This window comes from Silurus meridionalis, chromosome 24 (genome assembly GCF_014805685.1).
Source record: "Silurus meridionalis isolate SWU-2019-XX chromosome 24, ASM1480568v1, whole genome shotgun sequence".
NCBI classification, from domain to species: Eukaryota; Metazoa; Chordata; class Actinopteri; order Siluriformes; family Siluridae; genus Silurus; species Silurus meridionalis.
In genome coordinates, this window is record NC_060907.1 from 21050383 (window position 1) to 21068279 (window position 17897).

The following is a 17897-nucleotide window of genomic DNA, read 5'->3' on the forward strand; positions in this document are numbered from 1 at the left end:
TGAGGAAAAGCTGGCTATAAAACATGAACAGGGTGGAACTCAGATCTTTCATTTCACTTTCACATAAGAAATGTACTGCAGTAGAGAAAAGGGTCATTTTAAATTAATAGATTTATTAAAATAGTAAGTAATTAATTAAAATAAAATATAAAATCCATCTTCAGGATCCGAAAGTCTTTTTTTTAATAATTACTGGTATATCAAACCCTAACTGGCATCTCAGCTATAAAGCTGACTTTTTTGTTTGGAAATGTTAATGTGAATCATGTATTTTGTGGATGTACATTTTATAAATACAGATCAGGCGTAACATATAACATCATGACATTATGAGTGGTGAAGTAAAGAACACTGATGATCTTCATCATGACTCCTGTTAGTGGGTGGATATATATTTTTTTTATTTTTTATTTTTTAGTGAACATTTTGTCCTAAAAGTTGATGTTAGAAGCAGGAAAAATGGGCAAGCGTAAGGATTTGAGTGAGTCTGATAAATTCTGACCTAAACGACTGGGTCAGAGCGTCTCCAAACTCCTGGGCTGAAGTGGTCAGTATCTATCAGAAGTGCTCCAAGGAAGGAACAGTGGTGAATCAGCAACAGGGTCATGTCCCTTTCAGAACCTGCTGCCTGTGTGTGTGTGTGTGTGTGTGTGTGTGTGTGTGTGTGTGTGTGTGTGTGTGTGTGGTAACAGGCAAAACCTGCAAAACAACATTCTAGAAGACTTGTTGGGTATGTAGGTATGTAATAGTTTTTAGAGTTAAGAAAAGACTTCTCAGGAAACTCTACAGAACTGAAAGTGGTGGAGATCAGGAGCTTAACTGGTATAGTGATGCACCACAGTTTCCACTAAGCATCCAGTAATCCACTGGCTCCTCATTGAACACGCTTTTATGTTTGTGCCCACCGAGTTTCTCCAGTTGAGGTTATCCTTTGTCATTGACTGAGAGCAATGATCAATGGAGAAGTACAACCCCAAATCCACGAGAGTTGGGACACTGTGTAAAATTTAAATACAAACAGAATAATTATTTATAAATCTCATAAACTCATATCTTATTCACATAGAAAACATGTCACGTGTAAATTGAGGAAATTAACAATTTTGGAAAAAAATAAGGTAATTTTGAATTTGATGGCTGAATGGTATCATTAACACCTCCAGAGATCATTGTCTGTGACTCACTATATACAAGTCAAGTCAAGAAGCTTTTATTGTCATTTTAACCATATATATCTGACGCATTACACAGTGACATGAAACAACATTCCTCCTGAACCCTGATGCTCCATAAACAGCAATCACAGAAACAGAAAACACAGGGTTCAGGACTGTAAGTGTCCTCAACACGTAAAATGCATCGTGTGCAACCTGGTGCAAACAGTGCAAAGACACACAAGACAGTGTAGGACAAATACACAAAACACAAAACACAAAATAGCGCCGCCAGTAAACCTGTAGTAAAGAGACAAAGTGAACAGTAACAAAAATGTAAACAAAATGTTGTGCAAATGAGCAAATAGCAGCAGTCCAGATATGATGTGCACAAACGGCATGAAAACAGTTTATGGTAATGAGGTGATGTAGTGTGAGTGGTGCTGACATCATGGGTGTGTGAAGTGAGTACGAGTGTTTGTTGAGTACAAGTGAACTGAACTGAACTCACACACACACACACACACACACACACACACACACACACACACACACACACACACTAGTACTGATCAACAACTGTGTGACTGATCTGTACTAGTGTGTGTGTGTGTGTGTGTGTGTGTGTGTGTGTGTGTGAGTTCAGTTCAGTTCAGTTGTTTGTTGAGAAGCCTGATGGCTTGAGGGAAGAAACTGTTACACAGTCTGGATGTGGCGGCCCAAATGCTTTGGAACCGCTTCCCTGATGGCAGGAGAGTGAAAAGTGTGTGTGAGGGGTGCGTGTGAGAGGTGTGTGTGTAAGGGGTGTGTGTGAGGGGTGTGTGGGGTGTGTGTGACAGGTGTGTGTGTGTGTGTGTGTGTAAGGGTGTGTGTGAGGGGTGTGTAGGGGTGTGAGTGATGGGTGTGTGTGAAGGGAGTGTGTGTGTGTGTGTGTCTGAGACAGGTGTGTGTGAGGGAAGTGTGTGTGAGGGGTGTGTGTGGTCGTCCACTATGCTGTTGGCTTTGTGGATGCAGCGTGTGGTGTAAATGTCCATGATAGAGGGGAGAGACTCCGATGATCTTCTCAACGGTCCTCACTACCCTCTGTAGGGTCTTGCGATCCGAGACGGTTCAGTTCCTAAACCAGGCAGTGATGCAGCTGCTCAGGATGCTCTCAATGGTCCCTCTGTAGAACATGGTCAGGATAAGGGGAGGGAGATGAGCTTTCCACAGGTTTTAGAGCAACAAATGCTTCCATCCAGAAAACGTCTTTTTTAGGGAAGATCTTGTATAATTTGAGTAAGACAATATTAACTGCATACTGCATCTATTACAACAGCATGACTTCATAGTAGAGGAGTCCAGGTGCTGAACTGACCTGCTGCAGTCTGGATCTTTCACCAAGTAAAAACATTTGGTGCATCAGGTAATGAAAAATACAGCAAATGAAACCCAGAACTGTTGAGCAGCTAGAATCCTGTATCAGACACATATGGGGCAACATTCCTCTCCCATAGCTTCAGTAACTGGTCTCCTTAGGTCCCAAATATAGATGGACAGATGTGGATGCTACACAGTGGGGGAAACATGGACCTGTAACAACTTTATTTGTTGACAGAGGTCAACAATCTTCAGCAAGTTCGAACTGCATAAAGCTTATCATCCTGTACACATATGGGTTAGGGTTAGCATCCTACCATCATCAGCCACCGGTCTCTCACCCTTCCAAGCCACTTATGAGTACTAACACCCATTATTCTCCACCCGGGAGCTCGAGGATATTGTCCTGTCTGCAATAGCACTGGTCAATCTCTGCTGACGCGTGTGCAGGAAAGCCTGTGTCACCCTCTTCAAAAGCCTCCATTTTCACCAAATTTTTCACTCCCATGTGTCCTTGCTTAGTTTTTTTTTTAATCACGTGTGTAATCCGTCTAATGAAAAGCGCGGTTATATCACGATCAGGAAGCTATAAAATGAGCATGGAGTGAAGCTGGCACTAGCTTCTGTAAAGGAGGAGGAAGTGATGCAGGGATCCCAGCAGTGTGGCATGGAGACGCAGAGTCTCATTCCCTTAACCTGGAGACGTTCTCTTTCAGGAACAAGAGCTGCATCAACAATGCTTCGGGAATGAGAGTCCAATACCGCCAGACTGACCAATCCCTGCCTAATGTGTGGGGGCACAGCTAGGTCAATGGACAGATGGGCCAGGAGTGGCACTGAGGTCAAGCTCGAGTTCCTGAAAGGGAACCCACAATATCACAAGATGCACTGACTGACTTTTTCTGCCATCGCTGTATGGTTAGGGTTAGTCCTGCCTTTACTGGTCCTACCTTCATTGCCTGAAGAATTGCATAATTTGGTATGAATGTTCTGTACTGTGAACAGTGAACACATTCCTAGAAAAGACATGAGTTGCTTCCTTGTCTTTTGCTAAGTTATATTTTGTATTGCATCAACTTTTTTCTAGTTTTACCTTGTTCTGATATCAGATGCACCAAGAATATTACATGTTGCTATGAATTGTAATTTTTGATCGGGTAACCTTGTACCCGTCCCCTGCTAAGTGACAAACCAATGCAAGTGTGTGCTTTTCACATTGCTCAATGCAACATGCATTTCCTTAAATCATCACTGACTGAGTTCATATTTCCCAGCACACAAGTGGACTTTTATTAAAAAATCACCTGCTGTTGTCTCACTGCTGAACTGCATCAATATTTAATTTGTTTCTTTATTGTACATATAAAAATCAGAAAGAAGACAAAACATGATTACAGTAACATCATTAAATCAGTAATACAATAAAGTGGTTAATCTTCTTTAATTGTTGTCTTTGTTTATTTGTCATTGTTTTCATAGTTTAAAATGTATTGTAAGAAAATATAATATTTTCATTTAATAAAGTATAACATTTAAACATAAGTTGTAATCGTTTCTCAGTACATCTTTCTTCATATTGTTAATTCCTGAATCTGTCCAGTTCTACGTTGCTTCTGTGTTGCAGATTAAACAATTAGAATGTAGAAATGATTCACACTGAACCTACTCTTTTTTATCCTCACTGGAATTGTACACCTGGTCTTCAATGTAGTCATTGGCAAATGTAACAATGTTAGTGATGGCCATGAGAACCAGAAGATCCATGTGCAGGTCGTTGGTGATCTGCTCGTGGTAGTTCTGCACAGGAAAGATGCAGTTCATCGGGACTCCCAGTTTATTACTGCACTCTTCCATCTGAGATAAACAGATACATGATTATTATATGTGAGGTTATGGAGATAGGAGTTCCAGTTATATCTGAATGTACATCACCATAAAGTTAAATGTTCTCTGGTGGTATTAAGTTTTGTAGAGTAGATCAGAGAACTACAGTAAATAAAGAGAGAAAGTGATGGAGATGGATTTTCCTGTTCTTCTCACCTTCTCTTTAATTTTTTTGCTGGTGTAGATCTTACTCAGGTTCTCCTTAACTAGAGGACATGTTCTGTCCACCATCGGCATGATGACCACTTGAGGAATCCCTGAGGAATCAGCAGAAACACATAAAACATATATTTACATTTATGGCATTATTCATGCATTTATCTTATATTTTGAAAAGTTGAAGGTTCATCTTTATGGGCTTGAAAGTGGCAGCTATTGTATCAGTAGTCCACATCATTACCACTGACCTTCTGACCTGATCTTCTCTGTAATCTTTGTGTGAAGATGAAGTTATAATTCTGCGAAAACTCACCCAAGTCACGTGCCTTTTCCCGAACATCTCTCATTTTCTGGATAACACCATCACTGATGAAGGAGATTCTGTCTCCTGGTAGAACACTGACCAGACAGTGAACCTTGTCCTTCAGACTGGGGTTAGTGATGTAACTCAGGTCACCTTTTTCAATTGGTTTTAGTGGATTAAACTGAAAGAGCAAAAACTTTTGAGTATGTAGTAAGACCACTATAAATATCAGTTAGGAAACAAAGTGCTACTACATAGGAATTATTCAGTTATTACTGTAAAAATATGTGTTTAGTAGGAAACAACAGTGAATTCCAGAACTAGTGATGCTTCACTACGTATTTTGTTTCATAGCCAAGTGATAAAAATACACTTCCTGGTGCATTTCCTGGAACGTGTTTACATAAAGTTTATTAATATGATCTTTTTCTATGGGGAATGACGGCAGCTCAAAGCAGCAATATTGTTTATGCTTGAGGATGAAGGAGTCACATGTGATCCTTACTGAATATGAGATCAGACTCATCAGATATTGGCTTTATTAAGTAACTGTAGTGATGATGCTAGAATAACTGTCTGTAAATGACTATTACAATCACTAATACGTTTATTTCTGTACTCTATTAAACATAAGAATAACTGATATTACTGTTTTCTGTATGTGAGGAGAATCACTTATGCACAGATAATTAACAAAGAGTGATATGCATTTTTCATCTGCATCTAAATATTTCCACATTCTGTAGCTCCTCCCCCAGCCTTAAAGGAAATAATCTTTATTTACTGCTTTCTTTTTCCGAGAGAAAACACCTAAACTTTGACCATGAACAAGAAGGTGTGTAAGAATGCTCACACATGTATCTGCCTCCATATTCATGACTTTGAGGCTCACACAGAACACCACTTCACAATTTATGCTAATGGTCTTGAAAATAAGACCACAAGAAAACTTCAGTAGTTCTGGAATGAAATCAGTCAAGAAATCACTTCTCATTTACCAAATATTTGCTCCACAATACAAAATGTTCATCATATTTAATAAACTTACACTATATCCATCTTTCACATGACCCTTTAAGATTTTCTTTATATCTTTAATTTGCACGCCTTTTGACTTCTCTTCTTCCAGACCCATGATATCAGTAAAGACAAATGGATAGAACTTTCCAGGTCCATCTTTCTTCAGCCTGTGAGTTTTAAACTAGACATAAAATACACAAGTGTGTCTTATTCAAGATAGTTTTAAGATTTGATTACTACAGTCGTATAGACCTTCAAAAAATATAGATAATTGTACATTAGATATATTACAATATTATATGAGACCATTCAGTTAAAATGTGTCTAAACTTCAGAGAAATAATGCATCTAGTTTTCACCTTTAAAGTGAAGCTTTGACTTTGACCAGTTGATGAATCTGCCAGTGCACTAGCACTGTTTTTTCCTCGGAGGACTGTGTTGATGGAGTTGACGAAGCTCGATTTTCCTGCTCCAATTGGTCCATGAAGAAGAATCTTTATCTCACTGACTTCTGTACCAGGCTGGAAATCCTTTAGTTCTTTCAACAACGGTTTCTTAAAATCTTCACTATTTAAGAAGAAAACCAAGAGATTAAAATATTTGTAACTTATATTCTTACAGTTCTCATGATCTATTAAAGTCTCAAACACACAATGACTTTGTTTTTGGTGTCTTGTTGTAGTCATTGGATTTACCTCCATTTTATCTGACGCCATGGCTTATCCATTTCTGTAAAGAACAAATTTAATATTATATGAAAGTGTATCTGCTACTTTTTGTGTTTATTTCTAAATCTTTGCAGCAGCTTACCAGTATTTGGTGCTGGTGCTGGTTGTTGTGCTGGTGCTGGTTGTTGTGCTGGTGCTGGTTGTGGTTTTTGGACTGGATGCAAGGATTGTCTTTGGTTTAAAAACCAGGACAAATTGTGAGCCTTTTGTAATCAAAGAATAAATGTACATAGTTATTCAGTAGTTTCCAATAGAGAATATTGTAGTAGTACTGTCTCTGTAATCTAACAGGCTTATTAAGAATAATATAAAAATTGAGTAATAATATTTAAAGTGTAAGTATTTGGTTTCAAATAAGAATTAGGATTATATTATAATATATTATTATATTATTATATTATTAAGATTGTATTATATACACCACTATTATATCACAATTATAGAAACCATCAATACAATACAAAAACACAATATAACAACACGTGGCATTACAGAGAGCCGTTTCACAACTGGAGATGAAAACCATTTTACTAAACCAACAAACCCAGTTACACTCCAAACCTCTACACTACAACCACAACTGTGCACCTACAACATCTGGAGCAGTTCACAATCAATATTTGTCTAATAACATGACAAAAACATTCAAATCTAAATAAAACACATCCTACTCAGATGCAGACTCATAATGTGCAGCGCCCCCCAGAGGCTGTAATCCAGTGGTACCGCTCGTATTCACTGGTCTGGAAGTGGAGAACAAACCCTTTCCCGGGCTGAGACACGCTAGCTAGCTTCAGGGTTGGTGACCTCCTCACCATGTCTCGCGTTTCTTCACAATGGATTTTTAAGTGTCTGAGACCAAATTAATTTCTCTTCCTCCATAGGCATAAAAAAGTCTAACTCAGATGTATGAACGTGTGCAGAGCTACACACGTGTTTTACCAGTCGAATTTGGCTGTAACAGTTTCCCTCTGACCAACCAATCAGAGGAGAGAAAAAATGGCAGCACATAGAGGCTGAAATCTGATTGGACAAAAAATCTACCATCCACATACACGTACTGAAGCAGTGCAGCCGAGAGAAACACTACCACATGAAGAGAAGAAACTGATGGAATAAATTAATACAATTTCATGGAACAAATATTAGAATTTATGTTGAAAATGTAGGTCAGTGCTTCTGATAGTGTTTAGACCAGCAGAGAAGAATTGAATGACCTCTGACCTCCAGACACTGGATTATATATTTCTATTAGTGCTCAGATTTCTTACCCTGGAATGATTCATGACAACAGTATCAGTTGGAATGAGTTGTTGCTGTGTAGAAATGTGTAGAGATGTGTCACTGGATAAACGTGTCTAATTATAAAAACACATACAGGAAATGACAATTAGAAATGTGGAGAAATGTTCTAATCTAAACGGAGATGTTAAATGTAATCTAAATGAATCCTCAGTGCTTTAGAATGAAGAGGTTCTTACCGTCTGTTCTGCTCTGGCTGTAGAGCTGCACCTGTACACTTCTGTTCTTCTGTGTACGTCTCTGAGGAAAAGCTGGCTATAAAACATGAACAGGGTGGAACTCAGATCTTTCATTTCACTTTCACTTTCCTACAGAAATGCAGTAGGAAAAGGATCATTTAATAATCATTTAAATAATAATACATTTATTAAAATAAACACTAACTGGCATCTCAGGGATAAAGCTGACTTTTTCCTCGTTTGGAAATGTTATTGTGAATCGTGTATTTTGTGTGTGTAAATACTGCTGCCAAAGTTCTGGTGTTTTGTGTTATTTTGACCTTTAATACCATGTGGGGACGCAGACAATAAACCAGTCCATTAGTCCGTGTGATTCAGTTGTTGCACAGATGTGAGAATATGAGAATCTCATGAATCTGCTGCAGGAGTAACAGCAGCAAGAGATACAAGCCAAAGCAAAGATGATACAAAGCAGGCCAAACTGCCATTCAGAACCTGCTGCCGTGTGTGTGTGTGTGTGTGTGTGTGTGTGTGTGTGTGTGTGTGTGTGTGTGTGTGTGTGTCAAGTCAAGTCAAGTCAAGTTTATTTGTATAGCGCTTTTCACAACAGACATTGTCTCAAAGCAGCTTTACACAAATCAACAGTGATGGTGAATGGTGTGCATTTGTCCCTGATGAGCAGCCGTGGCGACTGTGGCAAGGAAAAACTCCCTTAGATGTTATGAGGAAGAAACCTTGAGAGGAACCAGACTCAAAAAGGGAACCCATCCTCATCTGGGTGACATCAAGAGTTTGATCATAAATCTTTCAACAATACAGAACACTGGACAGTGAGAACTAACATGATTACTGGAGTATAAGATTATAAGTAATGTTCTTTCTGCAGTCTTAAACAGTCTATATGGTTAGTAGCTCCGAGTTTTATAAGCTCAGCATTTGTGATCACCACAGATCCAGCATCAGCTTCTCCATGCCAGAGCCTTTAAACACTCCAGGAGGTCCAATGTCAAAACTCCACACATGTAGCGGGATCCAAATGGCACTGGTACGTCTCTAGATGGTTCAGGATGTTTGTGAGTTCGGCATCTACTTCTTTAAAGGTCCGTAATCAAGTGTGTGTGTGTGTGTGTGTGTGTGTGTGTGTGTGTGTGTTTTCCAAGTGAGAAAATCTGGTAACAGGGAAGAACCTGCAAACCAACATTCCACAAGATTTCTTTGGTATGTAGGTATGTAATGTTGACTTGATGTTTACGTGAGTTAAGTTTCGACTTCTCAGAAAACTCGACTGGTAGTTCCATGTGACTCCATGTTGTCTCCCATCAAGCTACATACCATGAAATGATTCTTGGGTATGTTTTAATGGTGCTGATTGACTCCCCTCAGAGAATTCTCCATTTTAAACTTTAAACAATAACAGTAAGCATGACTACATAGTCTGAAAATTTCAACCAACTTAAAAAACTTTGCACTCAGTTGCTCTACTTCCATGTTGTTTCAACTTAATTTTCTTTGAGATGTGGCACTCCTCACATCATTTAAGATCACAAAAGCATGTACAAAACCAAAGTGTAAATACGTCAAAATATCTTGTTGTCAGGGTGCGAGTGAAACGGGAGGCGGAAGCCGGAGTACAGCTCTCTCGGGCTTTATTGACAAGAGTGAGCGAGAGAGATATACACCAGCACACACACACACGCCCTGCAAACACACACACACGCGTGCAAACACACACACACACGCCCTGCAAACACACACACTCACGCACACACAAGTCTTTTAAGAGAGTCCGAGGTGCGCTTGGGGAGAAGCGTAGCGGATCAGAGATGCGCGGAGGAGAAGCGCAGCCGGTACCGGATAGTGGAGTCCGAATGAAACAGCAAACAAAGAACCCATACATTCAACAGCACGTAGAGTCCAACACATACAATAACAAACGGCGGGTGAATGTGAGAGAGGGGTTTATGTAGGAGTGGGGTGGAGTGATGATGAGCTTCAAGTGTGCATCGTTACGTCTTCTATATTCATATACATTATTATTCTTTTTGTTATGTTAATGTAGAAACACTTCTGGGGTTTACACTTACGGGACTAAGCTGCCATCTTCTTTTTTTTTTTCTTGTGTTCCCTGCCAGATTGTCTCATCGGCTCCCTGTTTGTTTAAGACCTTTCAGCTCCCTCATTTCCCTCGTGGATTACTTTCACTTCTGGATCTTCCTTTTTTTTTATCTTAAATCCTTTAAATTAAAGCTTTTAGCTCCAGCCATCATTCTTCCCGGATGAACTCACCAAGGTAGCATATGTGATTTCACTGCTTTTGGGCAATGCTAAGCAGTGGGCCACATCAGAGTGGGAATGCCAGTGCCTCCTTCCACGCGTTTTCTGAAGAGCTGTGCAAGACCTTTGACTCTGCTATTTCCTGGCAGGATGCCGCCTGAGTCCTGGTCCAGACTACCCAGGGTGGGTGATCAGTAGCAGAATATTTCACAGACCTCTGCACCACTGTGGCAGAGAGTGGGTGAGATTCCACAATTCATTCAGGGATCAAAAACTAGCTTGCAGCGCAAACCAATTCCAGGAATAAATACACATAATTCACTTTAATTCTGTAGTTTAATTTCTTTAATGCTGCTTTGAGACAATGTCCATCGTGAAAAGCGCTATAGAAATAAACTTTAACTGGCCTGGATGCTCTGGTCAGTCTAGCTTCCCAGCTCGCCACCTCCCGTCACTGCCACCTCTCCCTGACTAAGAAGGAGAGACATCTTTCTCTGGGACTCTGCCTGTATTGCAGCGAGGCAGTGGGGGCTGCCTGCCGAGCAAAAGAGAGGACTCGGCACTGAAACAGGGAGAAAGGCAGGGTGGAGTGGGTGGAGAAGAGTGATAGCAGGAGTGATTTGTGATAGAAGAGTATCTGTGAGAGTGAAAGGGAAAGTTTATAGGACTGTGGTGAGACCTGAGATGTTGTATGGATTAGAGACAGTGGCATTGAGTAAAAGACAGGAGGTGGAGCTGGAGGTAGCAGAGCTGAAGATGTTGAGATGTTTGTTGGGAGTGACGATGATGGACAGGATTAGAAATGAGTTTATTAGAGGGACAGCGCATGTAGGACGTTTTGGAGACAAGGTGAGGGAGGTGAGATTGAGATTAAAATAGTTTTACAGAAAGCTGAAAGCAATAAAAAACCCTGCTGTTATAAAACTCCTGTAATAAAAACTGCTGTCCACTTGACCACCATAAGAGCTCTTGATTCAGGTGTAGAGGAAATAAATTTATATTCTTATAGAACTATAAAAGTATTACTTCACAATTAATAAGAATTATTATTTAATAGTTAATTAATCGAGAAGCGGCAACCTAAAAATGTTGTGAAAAAGTTCATTTATTTCAGTGATTCAACTCAAATTGTGAAACTCGTGCATTAAAATTTCAGTGAAGACAGACTGAAGTAGTTTAAGTCACTGGTTCTTTTTAATTGTAATGATTTTGGCTCACATTTAACAAAAACCCACCAATTCACATCTCAAAAAATGAGAAAACTTCATCAGACCAATAGAAAAAACATTTTGAGTGAATTGTTGGTCTTCTGAAGAGTCTGTTTATTTACTGTATCTGTACTCAATACTTGGTTAAGGCTCCTTTTACTTTAATTACTGTCTCAATTGGGCGTGGCATGGAGGAGATCAGTCTGTGGCATGGAGGTGATCAGTCTGTGGCATGAAGAGGATCAGGCTGTGGCATGGAGGAGATCAGTCTGTGGCATGGAGGTGATCAGACTGTGGCATGGAGGAGATCAGTCTGTGGCATGGAGGAGATCAGACTGTGGCATGGAGGAGATCAGTCTGTGGCATGGAGGTGATCAGTCTGTGGCATGAAGAGGATCAGGCTGTGGCATGGAGGAGATCAGTCTGTGGCATGGAGGTGATCAGACTGTGGCATGGAGGAGATCAGTCTGTGGCATGGAGGAGATCAGACTGTGGCATGGAGGAGATCAGACTGTGGCATGAAGAGGATCAGTCTGTGGCATGGAGGTGATCAGACTGTGGCATGGAGGAGATCAGTCTGTGGCATGGAGGAGATCAGTCTGTGGCATGGAGGAGATCAGTCTGTGGCATGGAGGAGATCAGGCTGTGGCATGAAGAGGATCAGGCTGTGGCATGGAGGTGATCAGTCTGTGGCATGGAGGTGATCAGACTGTGGCATGGAGGAGATCAGTCTGTGGCATGGAGGTGATCAGTCTGTGGCATGGAGGAGATCAGTCTGTGGCATGGAGGAGATCAGTCTGTGGCATGGAGGTGATCAGTCTGTGGCATGGAGGTGATCAGACTGTGGCATGAAGAGGATCAGGCTGTGGCATGGAGGTGATCAGTCTGTGGCATGGAGGTGATCAGACTGTGGCATGGAGGAGATCAGTCTGTGGCATGGAGGTGATCAGTCTGTGGCATGGAGGAGATCAGACTGTGGCATGAAGAGGATCAGGCTGTGGCATGGAGGTGATCAGTCTGTGGCATGGAGGTGATCAGACTGTGGCATGGAGGAGATCAGTCTGTGGCATGGAGGAGATCAGACTGTGGCATGAAGAGGATCAGTCTGTGGCATGGAGGTGATCAGACTGTGGCATGGAGGAGATCAGTCTGTGGCATGGAGGAGATCAGTCTGTGGCATGGAGGAGATCAGTCTGTGGCATGGAGGAGATCAGTCTGTGGCATGAAGAGGATCAGGCTGTGGCATGGAGGTGATCAGTCTGTGGCATGGAGGTGATCAGACTGTGGCATGGAGGAGATCAGTCTGTGGCATGGAGGAGATCAGTCTATGGCATGGAGGAGATCAGTCTGTGGCATGGAGGAGATCAGACTGTGGCATGGAGGTGATCAGGCTGTGGCATGGAGGTGATCAGTCTGTGGCATGGAGGTGATCAGACTGTGGCATGGAGGAGATCAGTCTGTGGCATGGAGAAGATCAGTCTGTGGCATGGAGGAGATCAGACTGTGGCATGAAGAGGATTAGGCTGTGGCATGGAGGTGATCAGTCTGTGGCATGGAGGTGATCAGACTGTGGCATGGAGGTGATCAGTCTGTGGCATGGAGGTAATCAGACTGTGGCATGGAGGAGATCAGTCTGTGGCATGGAGGAGATCAGTCTGTGGCATGGAGGAGATCAGACTGTGGCATGGAGGAGATCAGTCTGTGGCATGAAGGTGATCAATCTGTGGCATTGAGGAGATCAGTCTGTGGCATGGAGGAGATCAGACTGTGGCATGGAGGAGATCAGTCTGTGGCATGGAGGAGACCAGACTGTGGCATGGAGGTAATCCGTCTGTGGCATGGAGGAGATCAGTCTGTGGCATGGAGGAGATCAGTCTGTGGCATGGAGGTGATCAGTCTGTGGCATGGAGATCAGTCTGTGGCATGGAGGAGATCAGACTGTGGCATGGAGGAGATCAGACTGTGGCATGGAGGTGATCAGTCTGTGGCATGGAGGAGATCAGTCTGTGGCATGGAGGTGATCAGACTGTGGCATGGAGGAGATCAGTCTGTGGCATGGAGGTGATTAGTTTGTGGCATGGAGGAGATCAGTCTGTGGCATGGAGGAGATCAGACTGTGGCATGGAGGAGATCAGACTGTGGCATGGAGGTAATCAGTCTGTGGCATGGAGGAGATCAGTCTGTGGCATGGAGGAGATCAGTCTGTGGCATGGAGGAGATCAGTCTGTGGCATGGAGGTGATCAGTCTGTGGCACTGCTGAGGTGGTGTGGTAGCCCAGGTTTCTTTGACAGTGGCCTTCAGCTCATCTGCATTTTTGAGTTTCTCATGTTCCTCTTGATAATACCACATAGATTCTGTTTGGGGTTCAGGTCTGGTGAGTTTGCTGGCAGTCAAGCACACCAACACCGTGGTCATTTAACCAACTTTTGTTGCTTTGGCAGTGTGGGCAGGTGCCAAATCCTGCTGAAAAATGAATTCAGCATCTCCATAAAGCTGGTCAGCAGAGGGAAGCATGAAGTGTTTTAAAACTTCTTGGTAAACGGGTGCAGTGACAGTGCAGTGACTGTGGAAACACTGGACTTCAAACAACTTGTGTTATGAGCTTCTCCACCCTTCTTCCAGACTCTAGGACTTTGGTTTCCAAATGAAATACAAAACTTGCTCTCATCTGAAGAGAGGATTTTGGATCACTGGGCACCAGTCATCATAGCAATACACTCATCATTAATCTGTGCTCCTGAAAATGTATTGTTAGTTTTGTGTACTTCTGCATTCAGTGTTTTAAAGCAAATGGTTGTGTGTTTGTCACTTGTTTTAGAGCTTCAGGATCATGTGTAACATCACCACTGGAAATGACCCTGTGCATTTCTTTTATTTTTCCTTCTTTTCTCTCTGGCGTCATCTCAGGATCAGAATACACTGATATAGTTTGAGAAAAGCACATTTGCACTCAGGTCCTGTATCAGGTTTAAGAGTACGTTATTCTTCTACTCCTGAAGCAGCAGCTACTGTCTTCATCTGTAATGCGTTTTTCTTCTTCCACTCTTCATTGGTGTCTGAACATTTCTATGTTTAATTTCATCCTGATTTATTTCATTAACTTTTCTCCCAAAAACTGTTTTTCTGTTTTTGCAGTTTGAACCAAAGTGATTTTCTGTAACACATTATAAACTTGGTATTAGGATGTTATAGATTTGTGTCTGTTACTGCCTCAGGAAAATCTGCTTTTCTCCTTTGTCCATGTGTTCCAGCAGTGATGTCACCACTATCATGAGGCTTCTTAGTTTCATCTTATTTATCTTTTGTCTCTTCTGTTTCCTCATGAAGAGCTTTTGCCGATGGTTTCACTCGCCTGACAGATTCACTTTTTCTAATTGCTCAGAAATTTCACGAGCTGTGAGATATCACTTGTAATTTTTGAACTAATTTCTTTTAAATCTCTGCAATGTTTTCTATTCAACTCAAAACATTTGGAGGCTTCAGCAGATCCCTGGTCTTCTGCTGACACTGTGTAATATTTCCCCTTGTTTAGCTGTTTAGTTTTTTACTTCTACGATACATACGAGCACACAACACGGACACAATTATACATGTCTGCTTCTTTAGTTTCGCTTCTCACTAACCAGGAAAGGGCCAGATAATAAGGTACTGGAGCGCCATCTACAGGTAGGAGAATCTGTTAATCATTGTACTGCTCTGCAAAACAAGGACATTACAATGACTAGTTTTCAGACACCAGCATAAAGATGTACTCTTAAGTATAAAATGGCAAATTTGTGCACATGTCAGGTTATGTATAGTGTGTGTGTGTGTGTGTGTGTGTGTGTGTGTGTGTGTGTGTGTGTGTGTGTGTGTGTGTGTGGTGGAGTCAGGCAGTGTTCAGATGGTTTACAGCTCTGGGTAAGAAGCATTTTATTGTGTGTGTGTGTGTGTGTGTGTGTGTGTGTGTGTGTGTGTGTGTGTGTGTACTGTCCTGTATGAACTGGTAGTTTAAAGAGGTGGTGATTAAATTAAATGATCAGTTTTAAGAGGTGGTGGTCACTAATAGAAACCAGGACATGTTTCAGAATGTCCACATGAAACCCAGCTGAGGGTGAAGCTTTACTCTATAATTAGACTTCATCTCTTTTCTACACTTTCATGCTGGTGTTTGTGAAATAGGTGTGGTGTTTATCTGAGCTGCTGTTCTGTAAAACATGATAAACCTGATCAAGGTTCACTCTGAAACCAGTCTGGGTGGAGAAACATGTTTCATGTAATAATGACCAGAGCAGGAGGATTTTACCCCCTGACATTTTATTCCTGTTTATACCAACAACATGTTCACTGTTAGAGTTCTGAAGGCTTCATTATTATTATTATCAGGAACTACAAGGTCAAATATGTAAATTCATATTTAAATAGTGGAAAAGGTCGAGCTTTTATTTGCATTGATTTTTACATCCTTCATTTTTGATGTTATTTTGACTTTAAAACTACCCGCAGCTTCTGTCATTTACTTCATTTCATTCACTGAGCAGCTTCAGATGTTTTCATGTATAATGTGAATTTCATTTCAATTTTCTTTCTGAAAAATTTTCAACATTTAAATTTAAAAGAAGAAAACAATGTTTCTGTTCTCATGTTTAAGTGCAGGCAAATGTTTCATTTTACTTAATGAACAAATAATAACAGCTAAATAGAGTTTCATCTCCTTCTCCAGTGAATGATATCTGAACCCTGTCCAGGGCTGAAACATAATCATGGTATTCTAACAAACTTCATCAGTAGAAACATTTAATGATGATGTAATGACATTCAGAATAAAGATGTTCTGTCACTTACCGTATCTTCTGCTCCGGCTGTAGATCTGCACCTGTACGCTGCTGTAGATCTGGAAATCTGTTGGGTATTAAACTGAAACTTGCTGTAACTCAGATATTTGCTTTTACTTTCACTTTCCCAGACTGCAGTAATTCTGCACTTCAAAATCTAAATTAATTGATTTCTATATAAAACCTTAATCAGCGTTTAAATCAAACCTTCCAGACCTGAATTGTAGGATTAGACCTGAAAATGAGAACGTTGTCTAGAAATATTATACTAGTAAGAAATATTTATTCTGAGTAAACCTCAATATAAAGTAAATGCACTTTCATGAGAGATCATTTAAAGTGTGTAAATATGAAGTCGGAGTTTGACTGTGCTGCAGGTCATTAATGCTGATCATCTCGTCACTGTTGATTTATTTCCCACCTGTAAGTTGCTGGATTTATTATTCAGGAAGTGAAGTTAATGCGTTGATTAGAAGCAGGAGAAATGGCTGAGGGGAAGATCTAAGTGACTTTGATGGAAGGTGTTGTGGGTTGATCTTATATGCAGTGGTAGGTAGCTACAAAAGTGCTCCAAGGAAGGAAATCCATTGCCCTGGAGACATTGAAGTTCTGGGTGGCTCATTAATGCATGTGAAGAACGTTGGGGGTTGAATGCTGACTGATGGAACATACAGAGCATCACGGCCTGTATGTTCTATCACTCAGAGAACCCATGCTGACACCACCCGCACCTCACCCAAAGCTTCTACAATGGACACGTGAACATCGGAACTGGACCATGGAACTGGTCTGATATTCAGGTTGTCTTTTCCATCATGGGAACATCCAGGTGCATGGGCATGGCTTAACTTTGGAAGAACTGGCTCCAGGATGCATTATGGGAAGACTGATAGAGGCAGTGTGATGCTTTGGGTGATGTTCTCCTCAGAAATTGACACATTTTTAGAAGATGGCTTTAACAGGTTAATGGCTGACTACATATATAGTAAAATACATGAGAATGTGTCCCATAACATCATCATTTTCACGTCCATTATACATGATTCCACTGGGTTAGGGTTAGATTTTAAAACTGAAAAATGCCAGATAAACAACCACAACGAAGTTCTAAAGTTTGGTCTTTTAAACATTAGATCACTTGCACCCAAAGCACTGATTATAAATGAGATGATCACAGAGAATAATCTCGATGCACTCTGTCTCACTGAGACCTGGATTAAACCAGGTGATTATATGGGTCTAAACGAGTCGACACCGTCAGGATATGTTTATAAGCATGAGCCCCGTCAGACTGGTCGTGGGGGGGGTGTAGGAACCATTTATAGTGCCTCTTTTAATGTTAGTCAGAGATTAGGATTCAGCTTTAAATCATTTGAAGTGCTCGTTCTTAAAGTTGTACTTTCAGACATACATAGAAAACTCGCTCTGGTCACCATGTACAGACCCCCAGGGCCCTACGCTGATTTTCTTCAAGAGTTTGCTTGTTTTCTATCAGATCTCTTGATCAATTT

At 41.1% G+C, this 17897-nt stretch overlaps 1 protein-coding gene across 1 annotated transcript; it reads right to left on the minus strand.

Annotated features, from left to right (window-relative positions):
* Window positions 1-3826: 3826 nt before the first annotated feature.
* LOC124377770 (interferon-induced protein 44-like) lies at window positions 3827-16473 on the minus strand. The gene is made up of 10 exons (XM_046837037.1): window positions 16397-16473; window positions 8090-8165; window positions 7880-7966; window positions 6691-6811; window positions 6576-6609; window positions 6240-6447; window positions 5909-6061; window positions 4870-5041; window positions 4554-4654; window positions 3827-4367 (listed from the first exon to the last, which is right to left on the minus strand). The coding sequence occupies exons 3-10, from the start codon at window positions 7892-7894 to the stop codon at window positions 4176-4178; spliced, it is 996 nt and encodes a 331-aa protein (XP_046692993.1). The 5' UTR covers window positions 7895-7966; window positions 8090-8165; window positions 16397-16473; the 3' UTR covers window positions 3827-4175.
* Between the last annotated feature and the right edge of the window lie 1424 nt (window positions 16474-17897).